This window comes from Phragmites australis, chromosome 6, assembly GCF_958298935.1.
Source record: "Phragmites australis chromosome 6, lpPhrAust1.1, whole genome shotgun sequence".
Lineage (NCBI taxonomy): Eukaryota > Viridiplantae > Streptophyta > Magnoliopsida > Poales > Poaceae > Phragmites > Phragmites australis.
The window spans coordinates 9,360,775-9,382,181 of record NC_084926.1 but is presented as its reverse complement, the minus strand read 5'-3'; the positions used below and the strand labels follow the sequence as shown (position 1 = coordinate 9,382,181).

Genomic DNA, 21,407 nt, shown 5'->3' with positions numbered 1-21,407 from the left:
TTGCCAAATGCTGGCAAGGTGATGGAGTAGAACTTGGTAGGACCTCATCCCAAGGAGAATGTTTTTGTGGGCCCTCAAGATTAAGGAGGAGTGCTTCTATATGTTGAAGTGTTACGATACGGCCTGGGCGCCTGGCCATCCACTGAAGAAGACATGCAGGCCACACCAGGACACATAAACATGGAAATGGTAAAGTGGGAGAAAGAATAATTTGATGGTAACTTTCTGGTGTGGGCAGTTGAACTTGCAAGTAAATGTCCAACTAGCTACAAATAAAAAAGAACAAGAGTAAAGTGTTCACTTGAGGTCAGGAGGCAAGGAGGATGATGGTGAATTGGTGATGAAGAGAGCGCACCTTTTGGATTAGAAAATATTATGGGTTGTACAGATGGCCTGCACAAGCACATACAGATGGCCTAACATATGATAATAGTACCATGTGGAGAGACAGAGGGTGTAAAAGTGTGGTGTTCGTATGCCATACAAACATATTCTGCCCCTTTCTCCATGCCGGTCCTTCCCTCCTCGTCTGGCTAGTGCTTTCCATGGCTGGAAGATTCTTCTTGCATCGTGATGATGGCGACATATGACATCTCAGAGGTTAGCCTGCTTGAAAGAAGAAAAGAGCACAGAAGGAAATGGAGAGAGATGTCAAGTATGTAGAAATCTCAGATCAGCTTGCATGATTGAAGAACGAAAGATATGCATGTATGTATATTCATTATGCATTAATAATCAACATATGTATAGTACTTGTACACATCGATAAAAATAAGTGCGATGCTATTTATCAGGTGCCTGATTTTTTCTTTTTCTTCACGCAATCAATCTCAACAATCCGATAAAGATCTAATGGTCATGCTTCTTTATTCCTCCTCCAGCCGCCGGTTCTTCCTCCCAACTATTCTTGTTCCTGCTACAGTGCTCCCCGCCCCGCCCACCTCCGGCCGTCTCCAGCGGCTCTCCCGTCACTGGATCCACGCCTACCGCCTGCCGCAACGCTAACCAATCCACTGCTGCGAGAGCCACGCCGCCAACCCCGCTCGTCTACTGCCCGCGGCACCGACGCCATCGCTGTCGCCTCGCTACACCACCGCCCACCACCGGTCCGGCCACCACCCTCAACCTCCCTCTAAATCCGGTACCCCGAAAACCCCCTCCCCTAGTTTCGTCGGTCGTTATGTGTACTCTAGGAGGCATGATAAAATAAACATCACAAGCTGTTCTCCAAGCCCTGAGCTAAACACGATAATAATGAGCTCACCATAAAATACTACGTGGATTAGTGTGTCTTTGCCGCGCTCGTTTTTTTTTTTTGCACGGAGCATGACAAAAGAAGACTGAAAAAATTGAGTTCACTAATTTTGACATCTCAATATTTATCTCTAACACATTCATTTAATTATAAGAAAAATAGTAGTACTTTCATGCATACACATAACTTTAATATGTACACAACAGTAATACGAACCTAATAAAATTTGTTTCATATTTTCTGAGTTTTAGATATTTTTCTTTACATTTTAGATTATTTCAGTTGATTTATCAATATAACTAATATTCATTTCGACATTTTTAGAATTTCCTAAAAATGGAAAATCTATTATACATATATGTATATGTGTATATATATGCATATCTATATATGTATACTTATACTTTTATACACACACACGCAGGACGCATTAATAGTATCTACAGTAATTCGACATTGGTTAGTCTCAGATTTTTGGCCCTTTAATATATGTAATAGATTACGGTTACTGGGTACCCTCTAGCCAGATCAGCACAGCATTGTATGCTCCCTTACAAGATCTAGTCTGCACTATACCAGACCACTGTAGCATAATGTGATCACTGATGACACACAAGTAGCCATTCTGCCCCCCATAATCTTTCACTGGAGCTAGCTAGCTTGCAACAAGTCACCCATGCATGCATGCTCACGTGTAGCAGACAAAAACAAAAGCCAGGAAGAAGAGTCTGGCCAATATATAGAAGAGAAAATCTACGATTTGCTATTGAATAATGACTGATTTTACAATTTATCATCGAATAAATTCTATTTACTTTTATACCATCGAATAAATGTTTCAGTTTCTTATATGGGCTTCCGATACTGCCCTCCGCTATACTGTTCATGAACAGTACCCCGAGAATAAAAAAAGTCAAAAAAATATGTCGATTTTTGTGCACGCTCTATAATTCATCATCAACCCATTTTAATTGTATTCACTAAAAAATACTGTGTAAAATTCAAACTAAAATTCCTCAAAATGAGCTACTTTTGTAATACTGTGCATTACAAAGAACTAATTTTTTCACCGCGGGAGATAATTTTAGAAATTATTACATCACATTAGAGGAATATTAGTAAATTTTCTCAGATTTTTTGTAAATTTTTATGAGGCTTAAAAATTGCAAGAAGTTACAAAAGTAGTACATTTTGAAGAATTTTAGTTTGAATTCTATACAGTATTTTCAGGTGAATACAGTTAAAACGGGTTGATTATGAATTATAGAGCGTGCACAAAAATCGACATATTTTTTGTGACTTTTTTTATTCACAGGTACTGTTCATACTGTTCATGAATAGTGCAGTGGAGGGTAGTATCGGAAGTCGATGGCATATAAGGAACTGAAACATTTATTCGATGGTATAGAAGTAAACAGAATTTATTCGATGACGGATTGTAGAATCAATAGTTATTCGATGGCAAATCGTAGATTTTCTCTAGAATGGATAGTGCCGGGTGCATGCGCCTGGATCTGAGCCGTCCGATCGTAAGGTCTAGCATCATCTTCAACGACCTCCAACCCCATCCGTCCCCCGACATGTCATTGTTACAAGTGTGTTAGCTCTCACCCATCCTTCTCTATCTGTCTCTGATGATACTCCCGATACCGAATCTACATACGGTACCACAACCTATCTATTCCTTTACATGTCCTTGTTACAATTGCGTTAGCCCCTACCTTCCCTTTTCTACTCGTCTCCGCGACACTCCTGACGCTAGATCTCTACTAGCGGTGCCACACTAACCCAATATCCTCGGGGTGCATCCTACCCCCGTCCCACTTGCCTCCCTCTACCGAGCCAACATACCGCCTGACAACCTCCCTCATCTATAAGCTCCGTAGCAGACAAATTCCTGCTAGGAAGCGGCCGTCGCCAACTCCACCGTGTGCCACGTATTGTATTCACAAGGTCGTCTGATCAAATCATAAATTTCAAGTCCGACCGTAAATTTGAGGCATCTAAAATTTAGGATGATTGTACGTGTAACTAACCAACAAGGCAACAGCACCCTAGGTTCGTACGATGTGCTTTGACATGAACACTGCAGTAAAGAAGAAGCTTAAGTGCGTACTCGACATGAACAACATTGACATGATTAACAGCTAGCTCCTTGGATTACACGATCAGAAGTGAGAGATCGATTGGCGAAGAGAAGCTGCAAATCACCAGTTCACCATCCTTAATAATCTGTATATCCTGCTGTGTTAGACCCAACGATCGCCACACACATGAACAACACCAAGAAACCAAAAAAAAAAAAACATCCAGAGAGAGATCAAACGCCATATGTAAACACTAATCACCTCCAGCTCTTATTAGCTCCTTGTCTCTAACCCTATCTCCACATGCTGACAACGGCGCGTGCATGAGCCATGCATGGCGCACCGCCTTACCAAGGACCGCCGCCGCCATTGCTGCTGCCATTCCCAATCATGCTATTGCTCCAGAACCCCGGAGTCTCATGGCCACCGGTGACGCCGCTCGCCCCGCCGCCCTCGCCTCCTTGATCTTTGCTGTGCTCGTATTGATCAGCTCCGGTGTTTTCGCGCCCATCTGCTCTCACCGCCGGCTTCAAGTCCTCGAAGGGGAAGAGCAGCCTGCCAGCCGAGCTCTCCTGCACGCCCTGCAACCCAGCGCTGTAACCCCCGGCACCGCCAACTCCACCCGTGCCGTGCATGTCCAGCGAGAACCCGAGTACACTCTGAGACTGCGGCGGCGGGGGCATGCGGAACTCGCCCAGCGCGAATCCCCCGGCAGCGTACTCGGCGGGCATCCCTAGCTGCACGTGCTGCAGTGGAACGTAGCAGCCGGTGCTCCTCAGCAGCTCCATCGCCGAGAACGCGCCCACGCCCCTGCCACCGGCGCCGTTGCCCGCCATGGCCCCTCCTGGGTTGCACACGCTGCCGCTTTCCAGGCTCGGGAACGCCGCGAACTCCGGCGGTTGCAGGCCGCGGCCGTGGTGGTGCGGGAACGCCAGGTTGAGGTCGTGCGCGGCCTCGTGCATCAGCTTCGGGTTCTTGGCCGCGAGCTCCACGGGGACCGTGCCGGACACCGCCGCGGAGGTGGAAGCGGCGGCCGCGGCCGCGGACGACACGGACGAGGACGAGCGCTTGTTCTTCCTGGAGCCGCCGCCCACCGGGACGTTGCGGAGCGAGCCGCCCTCGGTCCAGTAGCGGCGGCACGTCTTGCAGAAGTAGCGCGGCTGCTGCAGGCTGTAATTGTTGTAGTAGCAGAACTTGGTGTTTGTGGAGTTGCACCGCGGGCAGTTGAGCGCCTTCTCCTTCTGCGGCCGCGGCCGCCGCTCCGTACCCGCCCCCGCTCCAGCGCCAGGCGCTGCCGTAGCTGGTGCCGGAGCGCCAGCTCGCTGAGCGCCGGGAACCGAGGGCGCAGCCGGTGGTGGATTCGGATTCTGGTTAGGATTTGTGTTTCCAGCCATCAGCATCTCCTCCATGGACTTCCCTAGCCCTAGCCCCTGGTTTTGGACACATATTGCACATCATTAGACGTGACTACAAGCTTGAACAATGTTAAGGTAGCTAAAAACTAAGATGCAAGAACACGTAGTGTGGGAGCATGAAGAGATGGATAGAAAGGCAAATGGGTGTGAGGATCATTATGGTGCAACAAAGAACCAAGCAAATGGATACAATCATACAAAGTGAGATTAAAGAGAAGGGAAAAGGCAAACAAAAGGTGAGGAAAAAAGGAAGGAAAAGATGAGAGAGAAACACGCCACCACACAAAACTCAACTTTGTTTGTGCTGTTGTAGGGTTGTGTTTGTGGCGTAGCACTGCTGCTACTTACTCCATCGCCCAAGACATGGCTGCTCTTTTGATGCAAGGTGTGGGAGAGAGAGAAGGGTAAAGCTATATGAGAAAAAGAGGGATGACAAGATAAAAAGGATGAGAGCTTGGAAAGGGGATAAGAAAGAAAGGGAGGAACAAAGGAAAATAAAGGCGGTGCGTGTGCTCCTTTCAAGGATTAAAGGGGGGGGGGGGGGGGGACATGGGAGAATTAAAGGCCCTCACTCAGCTCGAAGCCAATGGAGAAGAGAGGGCACGCAGACAGAGAGGAGATGACGATACATGCTTAGATCTACACAAAGAATAAAAGGTTGGCTATGGCGGCATTCAAGAACAACAAAGCCGGCAGCAAGATCATCATCATCATATCTATCCACATATAAGAAAGCGAGCTCCGAGACCAAGGCAGGCCAAAGAAGAAGAGGACCGACCAGGAACAAGACATCAAGATCCAGAGGGACAGAAGCCAACGCCCGGTGAGAGAGATCTCGTATGCATAGTGACCGATGCATGTTGCCGGAGCTGATTCAATCGAGATGGTTTTGCAGATTAGCTTACCTGATGCCAGTGCGCCGCTGCGTCCATGCATGCAAGGATCCCAATTGCTCTCTTCACCAACAATTCTTGCCTGTTGTGCTACGAACAGGAGGAGGGAAACAAGAGCTGCTCGAGGGGAGGAGGAGCTCCTAGATGTCTCGAGCAGGAGGCAAGGGGAGAGGGAATGTCCTGTGGATGGCTAGTGGAATTGCTCCCCCCTCTCTCTAGTCTCCTCCAGATGTCATGAGATAGTGGGATTCTTTTCGCAATATTTTTTATGACTATGAGAAGGGAGGAGGAAGAGGAAGGAAAATTGGTGTATCGCTGCCTCTTTCCAGTTCTGAAATGTGTTAAAATTTGTCCATGTAGGCTTGGGAATGTGTTTTGTTGTTGCGAGTTTTGGGCCGAAAACCAGTCGGTGAGAGCAGTCAACCGAGAGGGGCAGGCGCGCAGCCCTGAGAATGATGGTCCGTGGGGCCACACACGTGAGTAGGCCGCTGTGCCACGTGCGACCAACTAACCAGGGTGTTTTTAGTGCTTGACAGTATAGGCTACGTAGATACTGAGAGCCATACTGAATTCAAGAACTTATGATCAATGCTCTAGTAACATGTTGGTTGAATAAAATATAGCTAGTCCATTCCTATCAAATTTACATTTCATCATACATCTACTCATCAGTCATGAAAATTCGATCACAATTAATTACTATGTAAATCACATCCCCACTTCCAAACCCTTATTTACGCCCTGACCAATTTCCGTCACTTATCCCCTCCATCATCCATTCATGCAGCCCCGACCATGCTCCACATTCTTTAGCGAGTCTAATTCGCTCGTGTTATCCTCGTGCCTCATTTTTGGCGGCTACCCTTGTCAGATCCGCCATCGCCTCCTGTTCTTGTCACCCTAGCCGAGATGTCACCACGCTGACCTCCATCCTCCGCCAGTATCACACTAGCACCATTGCCGCCTACCAAGATGCCTCCCACCTCCCTGTGAGCCAAGGGACACCAGTGAACTCCTAATCTTACCATTGGGAGCCCTAGTATTGCCAGACGCTCAATGGAGGAAAGCATGATGTGGCTAGCAAGTGCTTTGAGCTAGCTGGTGCATGAACTAGTCATGATATCTACTCAAATAATATAAGCTAGCTCGAGATATCAACAAATCGATATCCAGCATTTCCATGGTAACTTGAGAGCAGGGTGAATTCTGACTGGATGCAAATGTTCCATCATGCAAAGTAAAAGATTCAATGCACACCTAGTTACAGAGCATTCAGTCATGTCTCATTTTGGTCCCAGCAGCTTCTAAGGTTGATCCATAGTTGTCAGTCAACCTCAAAATCTTGCTCAAACACGAAGGCATGTCCTGATTTGTCCGGCTATGCGAGTGACACAATAAGGAGCTATGGTGGCTTGCATGTTACAACACAGACGCCACGTACAATGCATGCTTACCATCAATTAGTTGGGAGAGATGCATATGTCTAAGGTGGTCGAGTGGGGATGGAGAGAAGTGAACTAGAGGACATGTCAGGTGAAGATATTGCGATGCCAGTGACATAGTACGATATATGCAGGTAGCGGCGGAGCCAAATTATAGAGTGTGGGTGCACATGCACCTCCCCTGATTAAAAAATGCTGCTAATAATAACTAGCATGAACAGTAATTTATTGTTTCATACGATGAAGAGTAAGGGGCCATGCACCTCTTAGTTTGGCTGCTGGCTTCGTCCCTGGATGCAGGGCATAGTCTGGCATGTGGACTTGGCCTAAGGGTACGTGCAACAGAAGTTAAAAGGGAAAGGTTTGGAGGGCTGTGAGGTCCATAGGCTGTCTTCAAATATCAGACAATTTGGGACGTGTGAATTCTGCAAGCAACGGCACAAGTCTGCAAAACTTTAATTCACCATACTCAACTACTGTCAAGTATTCGTACTCCTATAAAATACATGAGTTAATAAAATTAAACTATCTTCACCCTCCAGTGAGTTGACCAAACGGTCACCATAAGATTCTCCTCATTCCCTCTTGAGAAAATATTTAATCTCATATTAATTATCTTCCACTAGCGCATCAACCTGTGCAATTGCACAGGCTAGAAATTTAGCATACAACTGAATTTTAGATATTTGTGTTAATAATAATTGTATGCTAAGATACATCAGCTATTTATATTTAAATATTATAATATAAAATAAAAAATGTAATTTTTATTCATAATATTGAAATCATATTTATTATTTGTGAATAGATCTAATTTATAATTTTCATTTTATGTGTTATGCAAATTGATTTTTATTTGTTTCTTGATTTTTTGAAATTATTATTATTTTTAATATCGTCACCGTATCTCATATTATTTTTTTGAAATACATTATAAATTCTTTGATATTACTTTTATATGATAATCCGTAATATGTTTGCGTTCTGTTGTTTTAATTTTGTAATATTTGATTACACACATATTTAATTGGTATATTTTAATTGATTTGAAAAAGTGTGTTTATTGCTAACGTAACTAAGTTGGAGTTTGTTAACGTAATCTTGTTGGACAAAGGGTATCTAACAAAAAGAAGAAGGAAAGATCAGGAAAGAAGTAGTCTTAGAGTTGGACTCTGATTTATTTTTTAATCTTTTGTTTCTTCTGGTTGTTGATCTATGGTTACAGTTAGTCAATTAATCAATTCGATGGTTGGATATTTTACTTTTTTATGAGAATTTCTAAGATTTTTCTAGGATTAATGTAGAGGCACCAAAAGGAGCCTCCAATTAATAAATATAAGATATCTAGATGTCTAATATTTATCTTCTATATATTCTAAAAATACATTTAATATCTTATTTTTTATTTTATATATATAGATATCTAATATTTATCTTCTATACGTTGTTATATTTTAGATTGATTTCACATGTATAAAACACGAGCGCAATTACTAGTACAAACCAAATCTGTAAATACGTCTTTACATGCCTTAGTCATGTTCACACCTCAAACATCAGCACCTGTCGTGCCGTTTCCCGATTTCCGCAACGCGCTGACCCATAATTCAGCAGCGTCAAAACGCCCCGCGCGGACTCGCTGTCTGTCTACAGGCACAGAGCGCGCTGGTCAGGATTCGTAGTGGAACGGAGGGCCCGCCCGCGGCGACCCAACCCAACCATCGGCGGACGCCACACGCGGCGCAACGCTGGTGGCCGCGCCCGCCCGCGGAGAAATCGCACCCAACTCGCTCGCCCACGAACCGAGGGCCGGCCAACCGGGCAGCGGGGGCATGCATGCCATTGCCGAGCCGCGCGAGCGGGTCCCCCCGCCCCGACAGGCGCAAAAGCGACCGCGCACGCCTGCAGGTCGCCCGGGCCCCGCCCCGCCCGCTAGTGCGCTCGCGCGGATGGGGTGGGAACTGCTCCGATCCTCCTCCTGCACCGCGAGGCCAGCTGCTGCTGCCGCCGAACGAGCTGTGGCTAGGGAGACGAGAGAGAATGTGCGGGTGGGGCGCATGATGGGTACGTACTCCATTATTGTCGGGCCGGCTGCCAACGGCGATCGATCGTCGATCCATTCAAATTCCTTTGCCGTGTCCCCATTCACCTACAACCGCTGCATGCCACGAGCTGGAGGCCACCTTTGCAGGCTTGCGGCGTCCGTTAATCTGACCGATTTCTTTAGCAAAGCAAGGCCTTGTGTTCTAGCAGTAGTACGCAGCTACTGTCGCAGCTTATCTGGAAAAGTTGAGAGAAAAAAAAAGGAGATATGACATGAGGAAGCAACTGGGTAAAGACACAAAAAGAAACCGGGCTTCGTTAGATCATCTGAGTTCTGCCCCCTTTTAAGTTTTATCTCCTTTTCGCTGTCTTTTTCTGCGAGCTCACGGTTATGACAGGTCTTTTTGGAGTTCAATCCGGTCGTCTGCTTTGTCAGTGGCACAGGTCGCAGAAAGCGCCGATCAAAACAAATGCAAAGTAGAAATTAGTTGCACTCCCGGACAAGTACGTCGCCGATTAATCTAACCCCTGCTTTTATGAATAGCCAGAAGGTGAGAAGAAACACCTTTTGGAGAACGATCGCATGCTCCTCCTCGAAACCACCTGCATAGTGCATGCATGCGCCAAGTCGCAAAGGTGGTGATTGGTCTGAAGGGAATAAAGCTGGCGCCGATTACGTGTTGCTTTGAGGAGAGGATATGGTTTAACCTGCTCCTTCATGATGACTTGAGCCGTTTAATTACGTAGGGCGGTTCTCTTTGCAGCCTAAGATACATCTATCGGTCGATTGATCAATTAACTACTCGTTACTTTTGCTGCGTTGAAATTCCATTCCTCTGCTGGCGGGCCCGTATACCGCTGTTCCAACTAAAATGCGAATAACTTTGGTCGATTTGTTAAGAATTTCTTGTTTGCTAAAGTCGCACTTTTGGATTGCACGGCGATCTTCACCTGCTCGCAAGTCACTGCACCTACACTCGGCATCAGCCATCATTGCGCTGGGTGGTGAAAACGCATTAGGTTCATACGTATACTACCTGATTTACGCTCTCCTTTCGTGGATCCTATGAAAGCAAAGGGCAGGCCAACATGCTCGCACCGTACGTGGCAATGAGCCAACAGCAACAGACAATGCTGGTGGAGCATGGCAGCATGCATGCGCACCAACACCGATACGTGAGGTCTTGCTTGCTGTGGCAACGACCGACCGCTGGCACCACTACTAATTTATGATCGCAGGAGGTTGGTGCGACACTGCCTGCAAGAAGGCAGGATATGATGGAGCACACATGAGGAGAGAAGCAGGCAGAGGCAGGCATTCACTGACTTCCACTATGCCGGGGCAGAGAGAGACGGAGCGATCTTTACGAATTCAATGAAGCTTGCTGAAACGGCGAAAAGCTTCTGTTAAGACTACGTCGTCCTAGGCTCCTAGCTAACCATAGGACGGCTTTCTAGTTTGTAGCGTCGGCATCTGGCTATCGTCGCACCGCGACCGAACGAACGATCGATAGTGGGCTGCTATGCTACTAGCCTACTAGGAGAGCGCGCCTGTAGGCGTGTCGCTGTGTCAGCGGTGCTCCGATCGATCCGGTCCTCCTCCGCTCGGGGGCGTGCATGCGTGCAGGGTAGATTTCAGTGGGCCGGGACCAAGTTAAAAATAAAGGTTTATTGGACATATACATTAAAATATTTATATATTAATTATAAAGATAATATTATGAGGAGAGTTCACAAATATTTACGATAAATTGGAGCAACCTAGTATACGTTCATTGTGATAAGCTGGAACAACCTATAATGCGTTTGATCGGATGTATTTCAGGTTGTTCCAATTTATCGTAAATGCTGTCGGAAATAAAATTATTATAAATACTGATGGGAACAAAGTTATGAGAAATCATAGTACATGTACGTATGATTGAGTTAATACATTTTAACTAGGTAGAAATACTCACTTATCAACTGTATTTGTATGCTTTTATACAACTTGCTACGTGCAGCTCTAGTTACTCACCGGTACATGCAGCAGATAGCTTGCAGTCATAGTATGGTTTTAGAGCTGCTATCTACTCGTAAGTGCTAGTACCACAGCACAAACGCTGCGCTGGCAGCTAGCTGCTTACTGCTAAACGGCTGGTTTTAATTGCTAGTTATCGACTGGCTGCGTGCTTCTGTGATTGGTGGCACGCACGGTTGGGTTTTGTGATGGTGATTATTGGGCACACACGGGGGACCGCCCCCCAATCGTGCAATGGAGCCAGACCGAGTGAAGACCTTTTCATATTTCACATGTGTGATCTCAGCAAAGGTCGGATCCATTTGAGATGGAGTAGAAACTATATAGGAGAAAAATCAGCAACTAAAACTCATATGACAATGCCTAACACCTATCCTTGATTGAAGTTGCATGCATGCGAAATATCTTATAGTCGTGTTCCCGCGGAAAACAGGGAACTGGACTATCTAGACGAAAGAAAACATGAAATAGGCAAATAACTAAATAGGCTAGGCCACTTAATTTTTTATGAACCGAAGAAATCAGGTCACTTGCGTCCTACCGTACAGATTACTAAACATAGCTACTACTTTAGACCATATTCTATTATTATCGTATAAATTACCAAGTATATACAGGTATATAGGAAGGGCCCCTGCGTGCCACCACGTTGAGTTTTCGGGCAGGCGCGTGCATGTGATGCACCAGGGAGGCGCAGGTCGCATGGTTTTGTGGCGCCGCAGGCTTAGACGGGATAGTGCGGTAGCTTTGGAATAGGGCACTAGTGGCTACACGGTGAGGGCCGTCAGGTTGGTCCAACTCACCAGGCATCAGCTTTGTAGTTTGTACATCATCAAAAGTTAGGGCACGTAATCTACTTGACATGATTGTTTTTATACCTGATCTTGACCGTTGCTTTTAACACACGTATTAGGTCTATCTTTCCAGATAATATTCTTATCTATTTTCTAAATCTCGCAGGTTATTGATTAGGGTTGATGTTTTTAAGGCTGGGAACCGCGGGTCGGCATGAGGGAGTGCGGTGCTAGAAGCAAGGGTGACAAGGAGTGGAATGGTTAAGAGGTGACACCAGGAGCAGCCGAAGAAAAAGGTAGGAGGTTGACAATAGGGTGACGGCACGGGAAAAGTTCACCAAAGGTAAGAAAGGAGGGGTCACATCATCCTAGGCATCGACAAGTTGCCATTGCACTTCTTGGTGCATACAACCTCAGGTTGTACATGTAGTAAGTGAAGGTGAATTGTAAGATCGCACTTGAATTCTCATTAGGAGTCGGTGGGCATATAAAGAGTACAAGAGTTGGTTACATGCCAAAACAAATCCCTAACAATAAGGAAAGCTAGCTCCTGAAGATAGAAACAAATCTTCCTACCATCATGATCTCCTTAGGCTACCGCCGTGATCTTCTTAGGCTGTTGGCATGCTCGGCGCTTGGGCGTCCAAGCCATGCACGTACCATGCATGGTGCTGCTCGGCTAACACCCCTGCAGTTGGAACGGGAGCATGACGGACGTTCAAGCTAGAACAGAAATCCCTGAAAACAGTGGTAGGCAAGCCATTGGTGAACACATCAGCATGATGCGATGTCGTCGGAACATGAAGCACGCAAACCTCACCGAGGGCCACCTGTTCCCAAATGAAGTGGAGATCAATCTCGACATGTTTCATCCGCTGATGCTGGACGGGGTTAGTCAAGATATAGACAATGCTAATGTTGTCACAAAAGACAACGGTAGCATGTTGGAGCGGACGATTTAGTTCAGCAAGGAGTTGACGAAGCCAGAAGGATTCAGTGACAAAATTTGCAACAGCACGATACTTAACTTCAGCACTAGAGCGAGAAACTGTCTGTTGGTGCTTGGAGGACCATGAGATGAGGTTGTCACCGAGGAAGATGCCATAGCCTGAAGTCGACTTGCGGGAGTCGGGGCAACCGGCCCAATCCGCATTGGTGTAGGCAGTCAAAGATGTTGGTGAAGTCTGATGGAGCTGCAAGTAATGGTCGATGGTCCGCCTGAGATAGCGAAGAATCCTTTTCAGGAAATTGGCGTGCAGCTCACGTGGATCATGCATATGGAGACAAGCCTGTTGGACCACGTAGGTGATGTTAGGACGTGTGAATGTCAAGTACTAGAGAGCATCGGTGATGCTCCTGTAGTCGGTGGCATTGTCCATGGGTGCACCACCAGAGGGAAGCTTGGCGCTGGTGTCAACGGGCGTGCTGCAAGGGTTGCAATTGGTCATGCCACGAATGCCAAAATATCATTCGTGTACTAGCGCTGCGATAGGAAGAAGCTAACAATAGTACGTTGCACGGAAACACTGAGGAAGAAGTGCAGCTCGCTGAGGTTCTTGACTGAAAATTAATAGCGAAGCAAATCAAACACTTTGCGTCGCAAGGTTGGTGATGAGGCCATGAGGATGATGCCATTGACGTACAATAGGATGTAGACGGTGTCCCTGCCGTGGCGGTAGATGAACAATGAAGGATTTGCCTTGGACGCTGAGAATCCCAAGGACACAAGGTACATCATGAAGTGACTAAACCAGAACCTTGGGGCCTACTTGATGCCGTACAAGGACCCATTAAGGCAGCAAATGTGCATGCTTCGTGTCGGGTCAATGAAGTCGAGGGTTGTTGACAGTAGACCATTTCAGCGAGCGTGCCATTGAGGAAGTCATTGTTGATGTCGAGCTGATAGGTAGGCCAATCATTGGCCAAGGCGACGGTGAGGACGGTGCGTACAGTGGCTGATTTGACGATCGGAATGAACGTCTTGCCAATGTCAACACCAGGCCGCTGGGAGAAGCCCCGAAGAACCCAGTGTGCCTTGTATCAGTCCAAGGAGCTATCAGGCTTCAACTTGTGCCGATAAATCCATTTCCCTATAACAACATTAGCACCAGCAGGACGAAGAACAAGATCCCATATGTGGTTAGCACATAAAGCATCAAATTCTTGCTTCATAGCTAGACCTCAAGCACGATGGGCCACCAAGTCACCAAGGTGAGGTATCATCACTAACCTCTCTTCCAGTCACTTCTGCGCCGTCTTCACTTTGAAGTTTTAGTCACAAAGACGGCCTCCGTGTCCCCGCACAATCTTATTGCCTCCTCTCCACACCAAATCGGAGGGTCAACAAGTTATCGGCAAGTTACCAAGACTCTAATGTGTCGGCATACCTCTCGGTAGATAGTTGGATCACTCCTTGATCCACTCTCTAGGTTGTAGCACCTAGCAATACTTCTATCTAGACCTATAAGCACTAATCATTCTCTAATAGTGTGCTTCATCGCCTTCGATGAATATTTTTAGCAATTTGATGACTTGGATGTCTTCCTCAAGTGTATATGAGCTTCTTTGAACTGCAACACCTTCAAATGATCGAGTATTTATAGCCTCAAACCCGCCAACTAGCTGTTGCTCTAACGGCTCACAAAAACTGTGAACACCGGATGATCCGGTGACAACAATAGTACAAGTACCGGACCATCCAGTGAGTACAATATCAGAAACTAGCCGTTGGAACCCCATTTTAATACATTCTGAACATCGGATTTTGTGGTGTATTCTGCACTTCCATCATCAGACTATCCGGTGTGTTCTCTTGCGTCAAGCCGAGCCACTTCTTCTCTGTGCAATTAGTCTGGTGTGTAAATCTTCTGATCATCGAACCTTCCACTCTCTAAAAAATACTCTAGTGTGCACTGTCATCTAATCATCAAACCTTCCGATGTGTTGATCTCTAGTCTTCGACAGTTATGTCTTCTCTGGAATAAATGCTCTAGTGTGTAAAGCATGCAGATAACCAGACTATCCGGTGAAGTCACGTACTTCCTCCTCTAAGTGAGAAGACTCTGGTGTGTGCAATCTCCTGAGTACCGGACCTTTCAGTGAGTACAATTTGCTTTCAACTCAATTTTTCATCTTTTTGGAAAATGCTCTGGTGTGTATACCATTTTGAGCATCGGACCATCCGGTGAATATAACACACAAGGGAGAAATACTTTGGTGTGTGCAAGGTCCTAATCACCGGACCATCCGGTAAGAATAATTTCTCTAGGACTTCTCCAATTTAATCAAACTTTATCCTGGCTTCAGTGTCTTCTTCATGTATTTCATCCATGAGACATACTAACATATATTCTTGGCAAACATGTTAGTCTCAGTGTTGTCATTAATCACCAAAATCACAATCATGACCTAATAGGACTATTTTCGCTACAGGCGTGCGGCACGGTAGGTGGATGTGGCGCCGCAGGCTGGTTAGGCGACGCGGCAAGTGAGAGGGTATGCAAAGCAGGTTGAACTGGTGTGGAAGGTGAGAGTGGCTCGAGCGGCACAAACGCTGCTGGGATGGCATGTGTGGCAGGTGGAGCCGTCAGTGCGAGTGCATGACATGCAATGGATAGAGGAGCAGCAAGAGAAGTATGAGCTGCGACTGATAAAAAATCAAAGTCGGAGGGAAACAGGCGGTCATGGCTGTTCTGGGAACTGAAAAGCAGACTCATCAAAGATGACATGACGTGAGATGATGACATGGTTTGTGAAAAGATCAAGGCAATGGTATCCCTTGTGGTTTGTGGGGTAACCAATAAAGACACAAGGAGTGGAGCGTGGTGCGAGCTTATGACGGGTTGTGACGGACAGGTTCGGATAGCACCTACAACCGAAAACTCGAAGATGAAGGTAATCAGAAGGTGACCCAAAAGAGCATGATGAGGAATAACGAAGTTGATAGACTTGGTGGGGTGGAGATTAAGTAGATAAGTAGCGGTGTGGAGGGCCTCGACCCAGTAGGGAGGAGGCATGCTTGCCTAAAAAAGGAGGGACCAAAGAATGTTATTATTAGAACAGATGGTGTGTTATGCTTTACCATTCTGTTGAGATGTATGTGGACATGACATATGGAGTGCAATGCCATGTGAGAGAATATGAAGACGCATGGTTTTATTGTCAAATTATCCGCCATTATCGCATTGGACACCATGAATACCAGAAGAGAATTGGGTGCGAACATAGGCAAAGAAATTGTGAAGAATGTCAACACATTGGATTTCAAGCAGAGTGTGAACGTCCATAAGTAGTGAGTGAAATCATCTAACACAGCGAGATAATATTTGTAACCAGAAAAACTAGGGACTGGCGAGGTCCAACTATCACAATATATTAACATAAAAGTTGTAGTAGTACGAGATGACGAAGGATAAAACGGAAGACGCACATGTCGGCCAAGTTGGCATGCATGGCATAAGGATTCTTCCAAAAATTTATTACAAGAGATATGAGAAGAATTGGCAAGGTATGATAGAGCTTGGATACCGAGGTGACTGAGGCGTCGATGCCACAAGGTGGAGGAGGGACACATGACAACAAGTGCATATGGAGCAGACGGCAGCCAATGAAGAGGATATAGGTCACCGTGGCTATTGCACCGGACGATCACATTCCTGGTTGTGAAGATCCTTCACGGAAAGGCCAAACGGGTCAAATTCGACAGAACAGTGATTGTCAATAGTGAAACGACTAACAGAAATCAAGTTCTTAATGAGAGAAAGAGTGACAATAATATTGCTTAGTAAAAAAGAACATGAAGGAAAATCAAGCGAAGTCGTGCCAATGTGGGTAATAGGAATATGGGACCCATTTCCAACAATGGCATATGAGGAAGCAGCAGAAGGAATGCGGGAGAAGGTCGAGAGGTTACCGAGATCCAAGGTCATGTGCACGGATGCCCTAGAATCCATTAACCAACCCAAAGAGGGAGGATTCAACTGCATGGTGTTGAACGCATGCATGAGTTGTTGTTGATCCCAGGAGGCAGGTGGCGTGAAGTCATACTGCACGGAGGGCGCCGCCATGCCAGGCCACTGTGTGCCCGACGCTAGGGAACAGAGCTGGAGGTTGGATAGTGGCAGTGAATGCACCTGTCCGTGGACCCAAGACACCCTGAATGGGCCACATCTAAATGGACACAGCCCATGGATTCTGTAGCGAAGGTCAGGGGGTGAGCCCTGGGCATTAGGATGAGCGTCGCCCCTATTGGTGCCCTGACCGATATCGCTACCACCGTGGTTGCCGTCATCGCCGTTGTTGTGGCCATTGTTGTGGCAGTGGTTGTTGTTGTGATGGGAGGAGCTAGAGTTGGTGGTGGTGGTGCAGTTTTGGCCAGGGCCTGTAGTATTAGGGGAAAACCCGTCGGAGGAGCCCTTAGAGGAGTTGGCACCGGAGGTGGTGACAAAGACTGAAGGAGTCGAGCTACCACCGGAGGAATCAGGCGGCATGGTCTCTAGGAAGGATGGGATGAGGCATTGCATGGAGATGAGTGTGCGCATGTGCGCAAGCCACGGCCTTAATCTGCGCAAGATATTGAGGACGAGGCTCTTGTCGAAACAAATATTCCTACCGTCGTGATCTCCTCAGACTACCGCTGTGATCTTCTTAGGATGTTGGTGTGCTCAGCGTTTGGGCGCCCAGGCCATGCACATACCATTCATGGTATTGCTCGGCTAACAGTAAGTTATCAATCGTATATTATCTTATCATTTGAATGTTAAAAGAAATTTCACTCTCAATGTCACAAAAGTACTATATTAATTGGAAAAAGGAAAAAAGATATGCATCATTGATTGTATGATAATCTAACGTTCTAGATTTGTTGGAAAAAATGCCTCAGCCCATGGATACCCCGATGATGTACGACGGCATACTATGATGACTACAATTCCCAAATTAGTATAGCGCAAGTAAAAGAAACAACGGGTCAGAATAGTCTCATATGTACATGATTGTAACATAATCTTAAGGCTAGGATGGTAATTTTTCCTACCGTGTCTTACTATAAAATGAGGCCCCCGGGGTCAGGTAGGGGGACAAGACTTTTTCACTCATTCCACACACTCTCTTCCTCTCACTCTATACCTCCTCTAGACTCAGTGTTCTTCCCTAAGCTTGAGTCATTCCAATAGATTGGCTCTCATCTCACCTTGTTCATGGAAGACTTTTTCTTCCGCTAATAGATGGTACCGTCCATGGGGATCTCCGACCAAATCGCTATGTCAAAAAAGATAGGGAGAAGACTGAGGGGATGCCGCGTGAAACCTCCTATGGCAACTATGTTGCGAGTGCACTGTGCTGCACATACGGTGGCAAGGGGGGCCGCTGCTCGTCCTCTCCATCCCTGTCGGTGGGCCTGAGGGGGTGGCCAGTCCTGTAACGAGTGGCCAGCTTGAGCAGATGACCCCAAGGAGCAATCTCGCGTCTGCAGGCTCGTCGATGTCTGGACCGTCGTAGCACGGGTGGGCTCGCCATGGCTACCATTCACACCGTCCGATGCGCCTAAATCCACTAGCGTTCATATCGCCGCCTCCGTTTTATTCAACATCTACATCGAAGCCCCTGTCGCGCTGCACGCCTGAATGTACAGGCTCTGGTTCCGCACCTAGAGCTCTGCTGCATGGTCCGTATGGCGCTCGCGAGGTTCGCGTCAAGCCCAGGACAACCCCAAACCATGGGGGTTCACGGAGCTACAGATTAGTGTACTGCCCCTACATAACTAAATAGATAATCAACATGAAGATGCTCATCGGTAAAAGTTGGGTGCATTAAATTCATACATTTGTGCCTGTGTTTAGATATGCACGATGTTGTTAGCCTGCACAGCTAGTGCTAAAAAAGGGGGACAAGACGTGTCAACCCATGCACACTCTGAGCGGTGTGGGAGCGCCACGCCAGCTGCCAGCTACCGCTAGGCCTGATTCTAGTGTTGGTAGACATATTGCACACCTTCTAGGGCCATGTGAGCACTTTCAAAAGGTGTTTTGGGGGGGAGTAACAATACTTTTACCTTGTCCTGCTTCTCATGCTGACACAAATCACTTTTAATAAATTTACAAAGTCATGGTCTTGGCCCCTGCTAGGGATGTTATTGTGTGCTAACATCGCATACAAGCATGCAGCCATGTGCTTGTCGTACACATACATAGTCTCTTTAGTCTATGACCTGCATCAGAGTGCACATGCATGGTATAGCTCTTGACCTTTGTGATGCCCACATGTCCTTTCTTCTGGTAAGCTTATCTTTTTGTTAGAGGCAGGTGCATGAGGTTATGAAAATCCAGTGTGCCCATGTTTTCTAGGCATGTCTTGCTGGTGCACAGTGGATAACACTATACATGTCGTAGGTTCACGTGGATAGTGAGCTCCATAGTAAAGTCTTCTCGCTATACCTCGATAGCTGAATCATAGTATGCACTGGTAGAGTGACTTTTACTAGCATGCATGAACTAGTCATTTAATTCATACTTAACCATGGGCAAAGCTAGGCATCGTGATAAAAAAATAATAGTAAAAGAAAAAAGATGTGCATGCATGTTTCCTGCTGAACATCATGTTAGCACCTAACACACATCTCGCGAAGCTCTAGCTTTGCACGCGGCCTTCGACTGACGGAGTTTGGAGCTCGCATCAGACCAGGCTCCGGCTCTAGCCTCATGCGCTCCATAGGCTCCGGGCTCCAGCTTCGGCCTCACATGCTCCATCGGCTCCGGTCGGCTTCAGCTTTACGAGCTCTGGCTCCATCAACTTCACACCAGATCACGTGTTGGCCCTATTCCGAAGCCGCAACTTAACAAGCCTGGCTTTGCAGGGCTCTGGTCCAAGGCAAGCTTCCCAGGTCATGTGGTATGGGGTCGGTCCCGTGTGTCAACTCCACAGGTCGTGTACGCGGGTTGCTTCAGCATCACGCGCAACTGCCTTGGCTCACGGGCCGATGGGTCACATCAACCTTCACGAACCTCCGGAGTCAGCCTTCACGGGTTGCTTCGACCCTTAGCAGGCCAACCCTTTGGCCTCGTGGAAATTTGACCCAGAGACAGCTTTGCGAGCGCCAGCACCTGGCGTCTACCGCAGGCTCCAAACGGTCTCACTAACATGGGTTGACCCATGCGCACCCTCTTCAACCCGATTTACCCCACAGGCCAATCAGCTCTGGGCCGCAGAGGTCAACCGCACAGAGGGGAGCTCACGATTTCACATGCATGCAATTCCATACACGCTTTCATGATGCCAGGGAGTGACCCCTACGTGCACATGAATATTAATCATGCATGCTTACATCGGTAGTATCCGCACAATATCAAATACAATTATTAAATAGTTAAATTCAAAATTGAAAATATAGAAAATTAGTGGTTTGATTTCTATGCAAACTAGGAAGCAAATACCTAAACAAAGAGTCTATGTAAAATACAATTAATCCATAGTTAAATTCATAATAAAAAGTAATTTGAATGTTAAAAGAAGACTTCATGTTCGCTCTCAAAGTTACGAAATTATCCCGTTAAGCTAACAAAAGAAAAGAATCAACATCACTGATTTTTATGATCATCTAACAGTCTATATTAAACCAAAACCAAAGAGTACATATCAAATACAATTACTAAATAGTTACATTCAGAATTAAAAAATATGAAAAATTAGTGGTTTGATTTTCATGCAAAATAGAAAGCAAAATACCTAAACAAAGAGTCCATGTGAAATACAATAAATCAATGGTTAAAATTTAGAATAAAAAATAATAAAATAAATAGTTCAATTTCCATCAAAGAGTCCATATCAAATACAAATTAATAAATATCTAAATTCAGAATTAAAAAAATATAGAAAATTAGTGGTTTGATTTGCATACCAATTGGGAAGCAAAATGTCTAAATAAAGAGTCCATGTAAAATACAATTGATAATAACTAAAATCAGAATTAAAATAGAAAAAAAAGAAGGTATTGGAATTCGTTGATGAATTTAAAAATCACACAGTAGATTGTTGCCGCATAGCACAAGATTATAATATCAGGTAGACGATAAGTTAAGCCATAACTCGCAAGATCAGATGGTCAAGCAGCGACTTACGGTGGTGACAAGAGACACTGGGGACAATAGAGCCTGGCTTTGGCCACATACATTGTGATTGCGACCACATGATAGTGAAGAGCTATGTTTGATTTAATTTGTCGGTGAAGTCAAAAAATGTGGCAATAAATTGTTGTTACATACATAGCATGAGGTAGTAGTGTCAGTTAAACAGTGGGGCAAGGTATAACCACATGGCTACATATGGTAGAGCCGTGACCTATGACGGCAATAAATGACATCTACGAAGCCGTGGATGAACAAGGCATGATGCAACTTGCGGTTGCGATAAGCAGGTGAAGAACATAGTTTGTGTCTTTGTATAATCAAAACATGTCTATACAA

The 21,407-nt window shown here is 46.0% G+C and overlaps 1 protein-coding gene across 2 annotated transcripts; it reads right to left on the bottom strand.

The window, feature by feature from the left end:
* Nucleotides 1-3,462: 3,462 nt before the first annotated feature.
* Nucleotides 3,463-6,215, bottom strand: LOC133921557 (dof zinc finger protein 2-like). Of its 2 annotated transcripts, none has more exons than XM_062366486.1 (2): nt 5,052-6,215; nt 3,463-4,772 (listed from the first exon to the last, which is right to left on the bottom strand). In XM_062366486.1, the coding sequence occupies exon 2, from the start codon at nt 4,749-4,751 to the stop codon at nt 3,690-3,692; it is 1,062 nt and encodes a 353-aa protein (XP_062222470.1). In that variant the 5' UTR covers nt 4,752-4,772; nt 5,052-6,215; the 3' UTR covers nt 3,463-3,689. The 2 variants fall into 2 exon arrangements, with proteins under 2 accessions (XP_062222470.1, XP_062222469.1); XM_062366485.1 differs by having other exon boundaries at nt 5,663-6,123.
* Nucleotides 6,216-21,407: the final 15,192 nt, after the last annotated feature.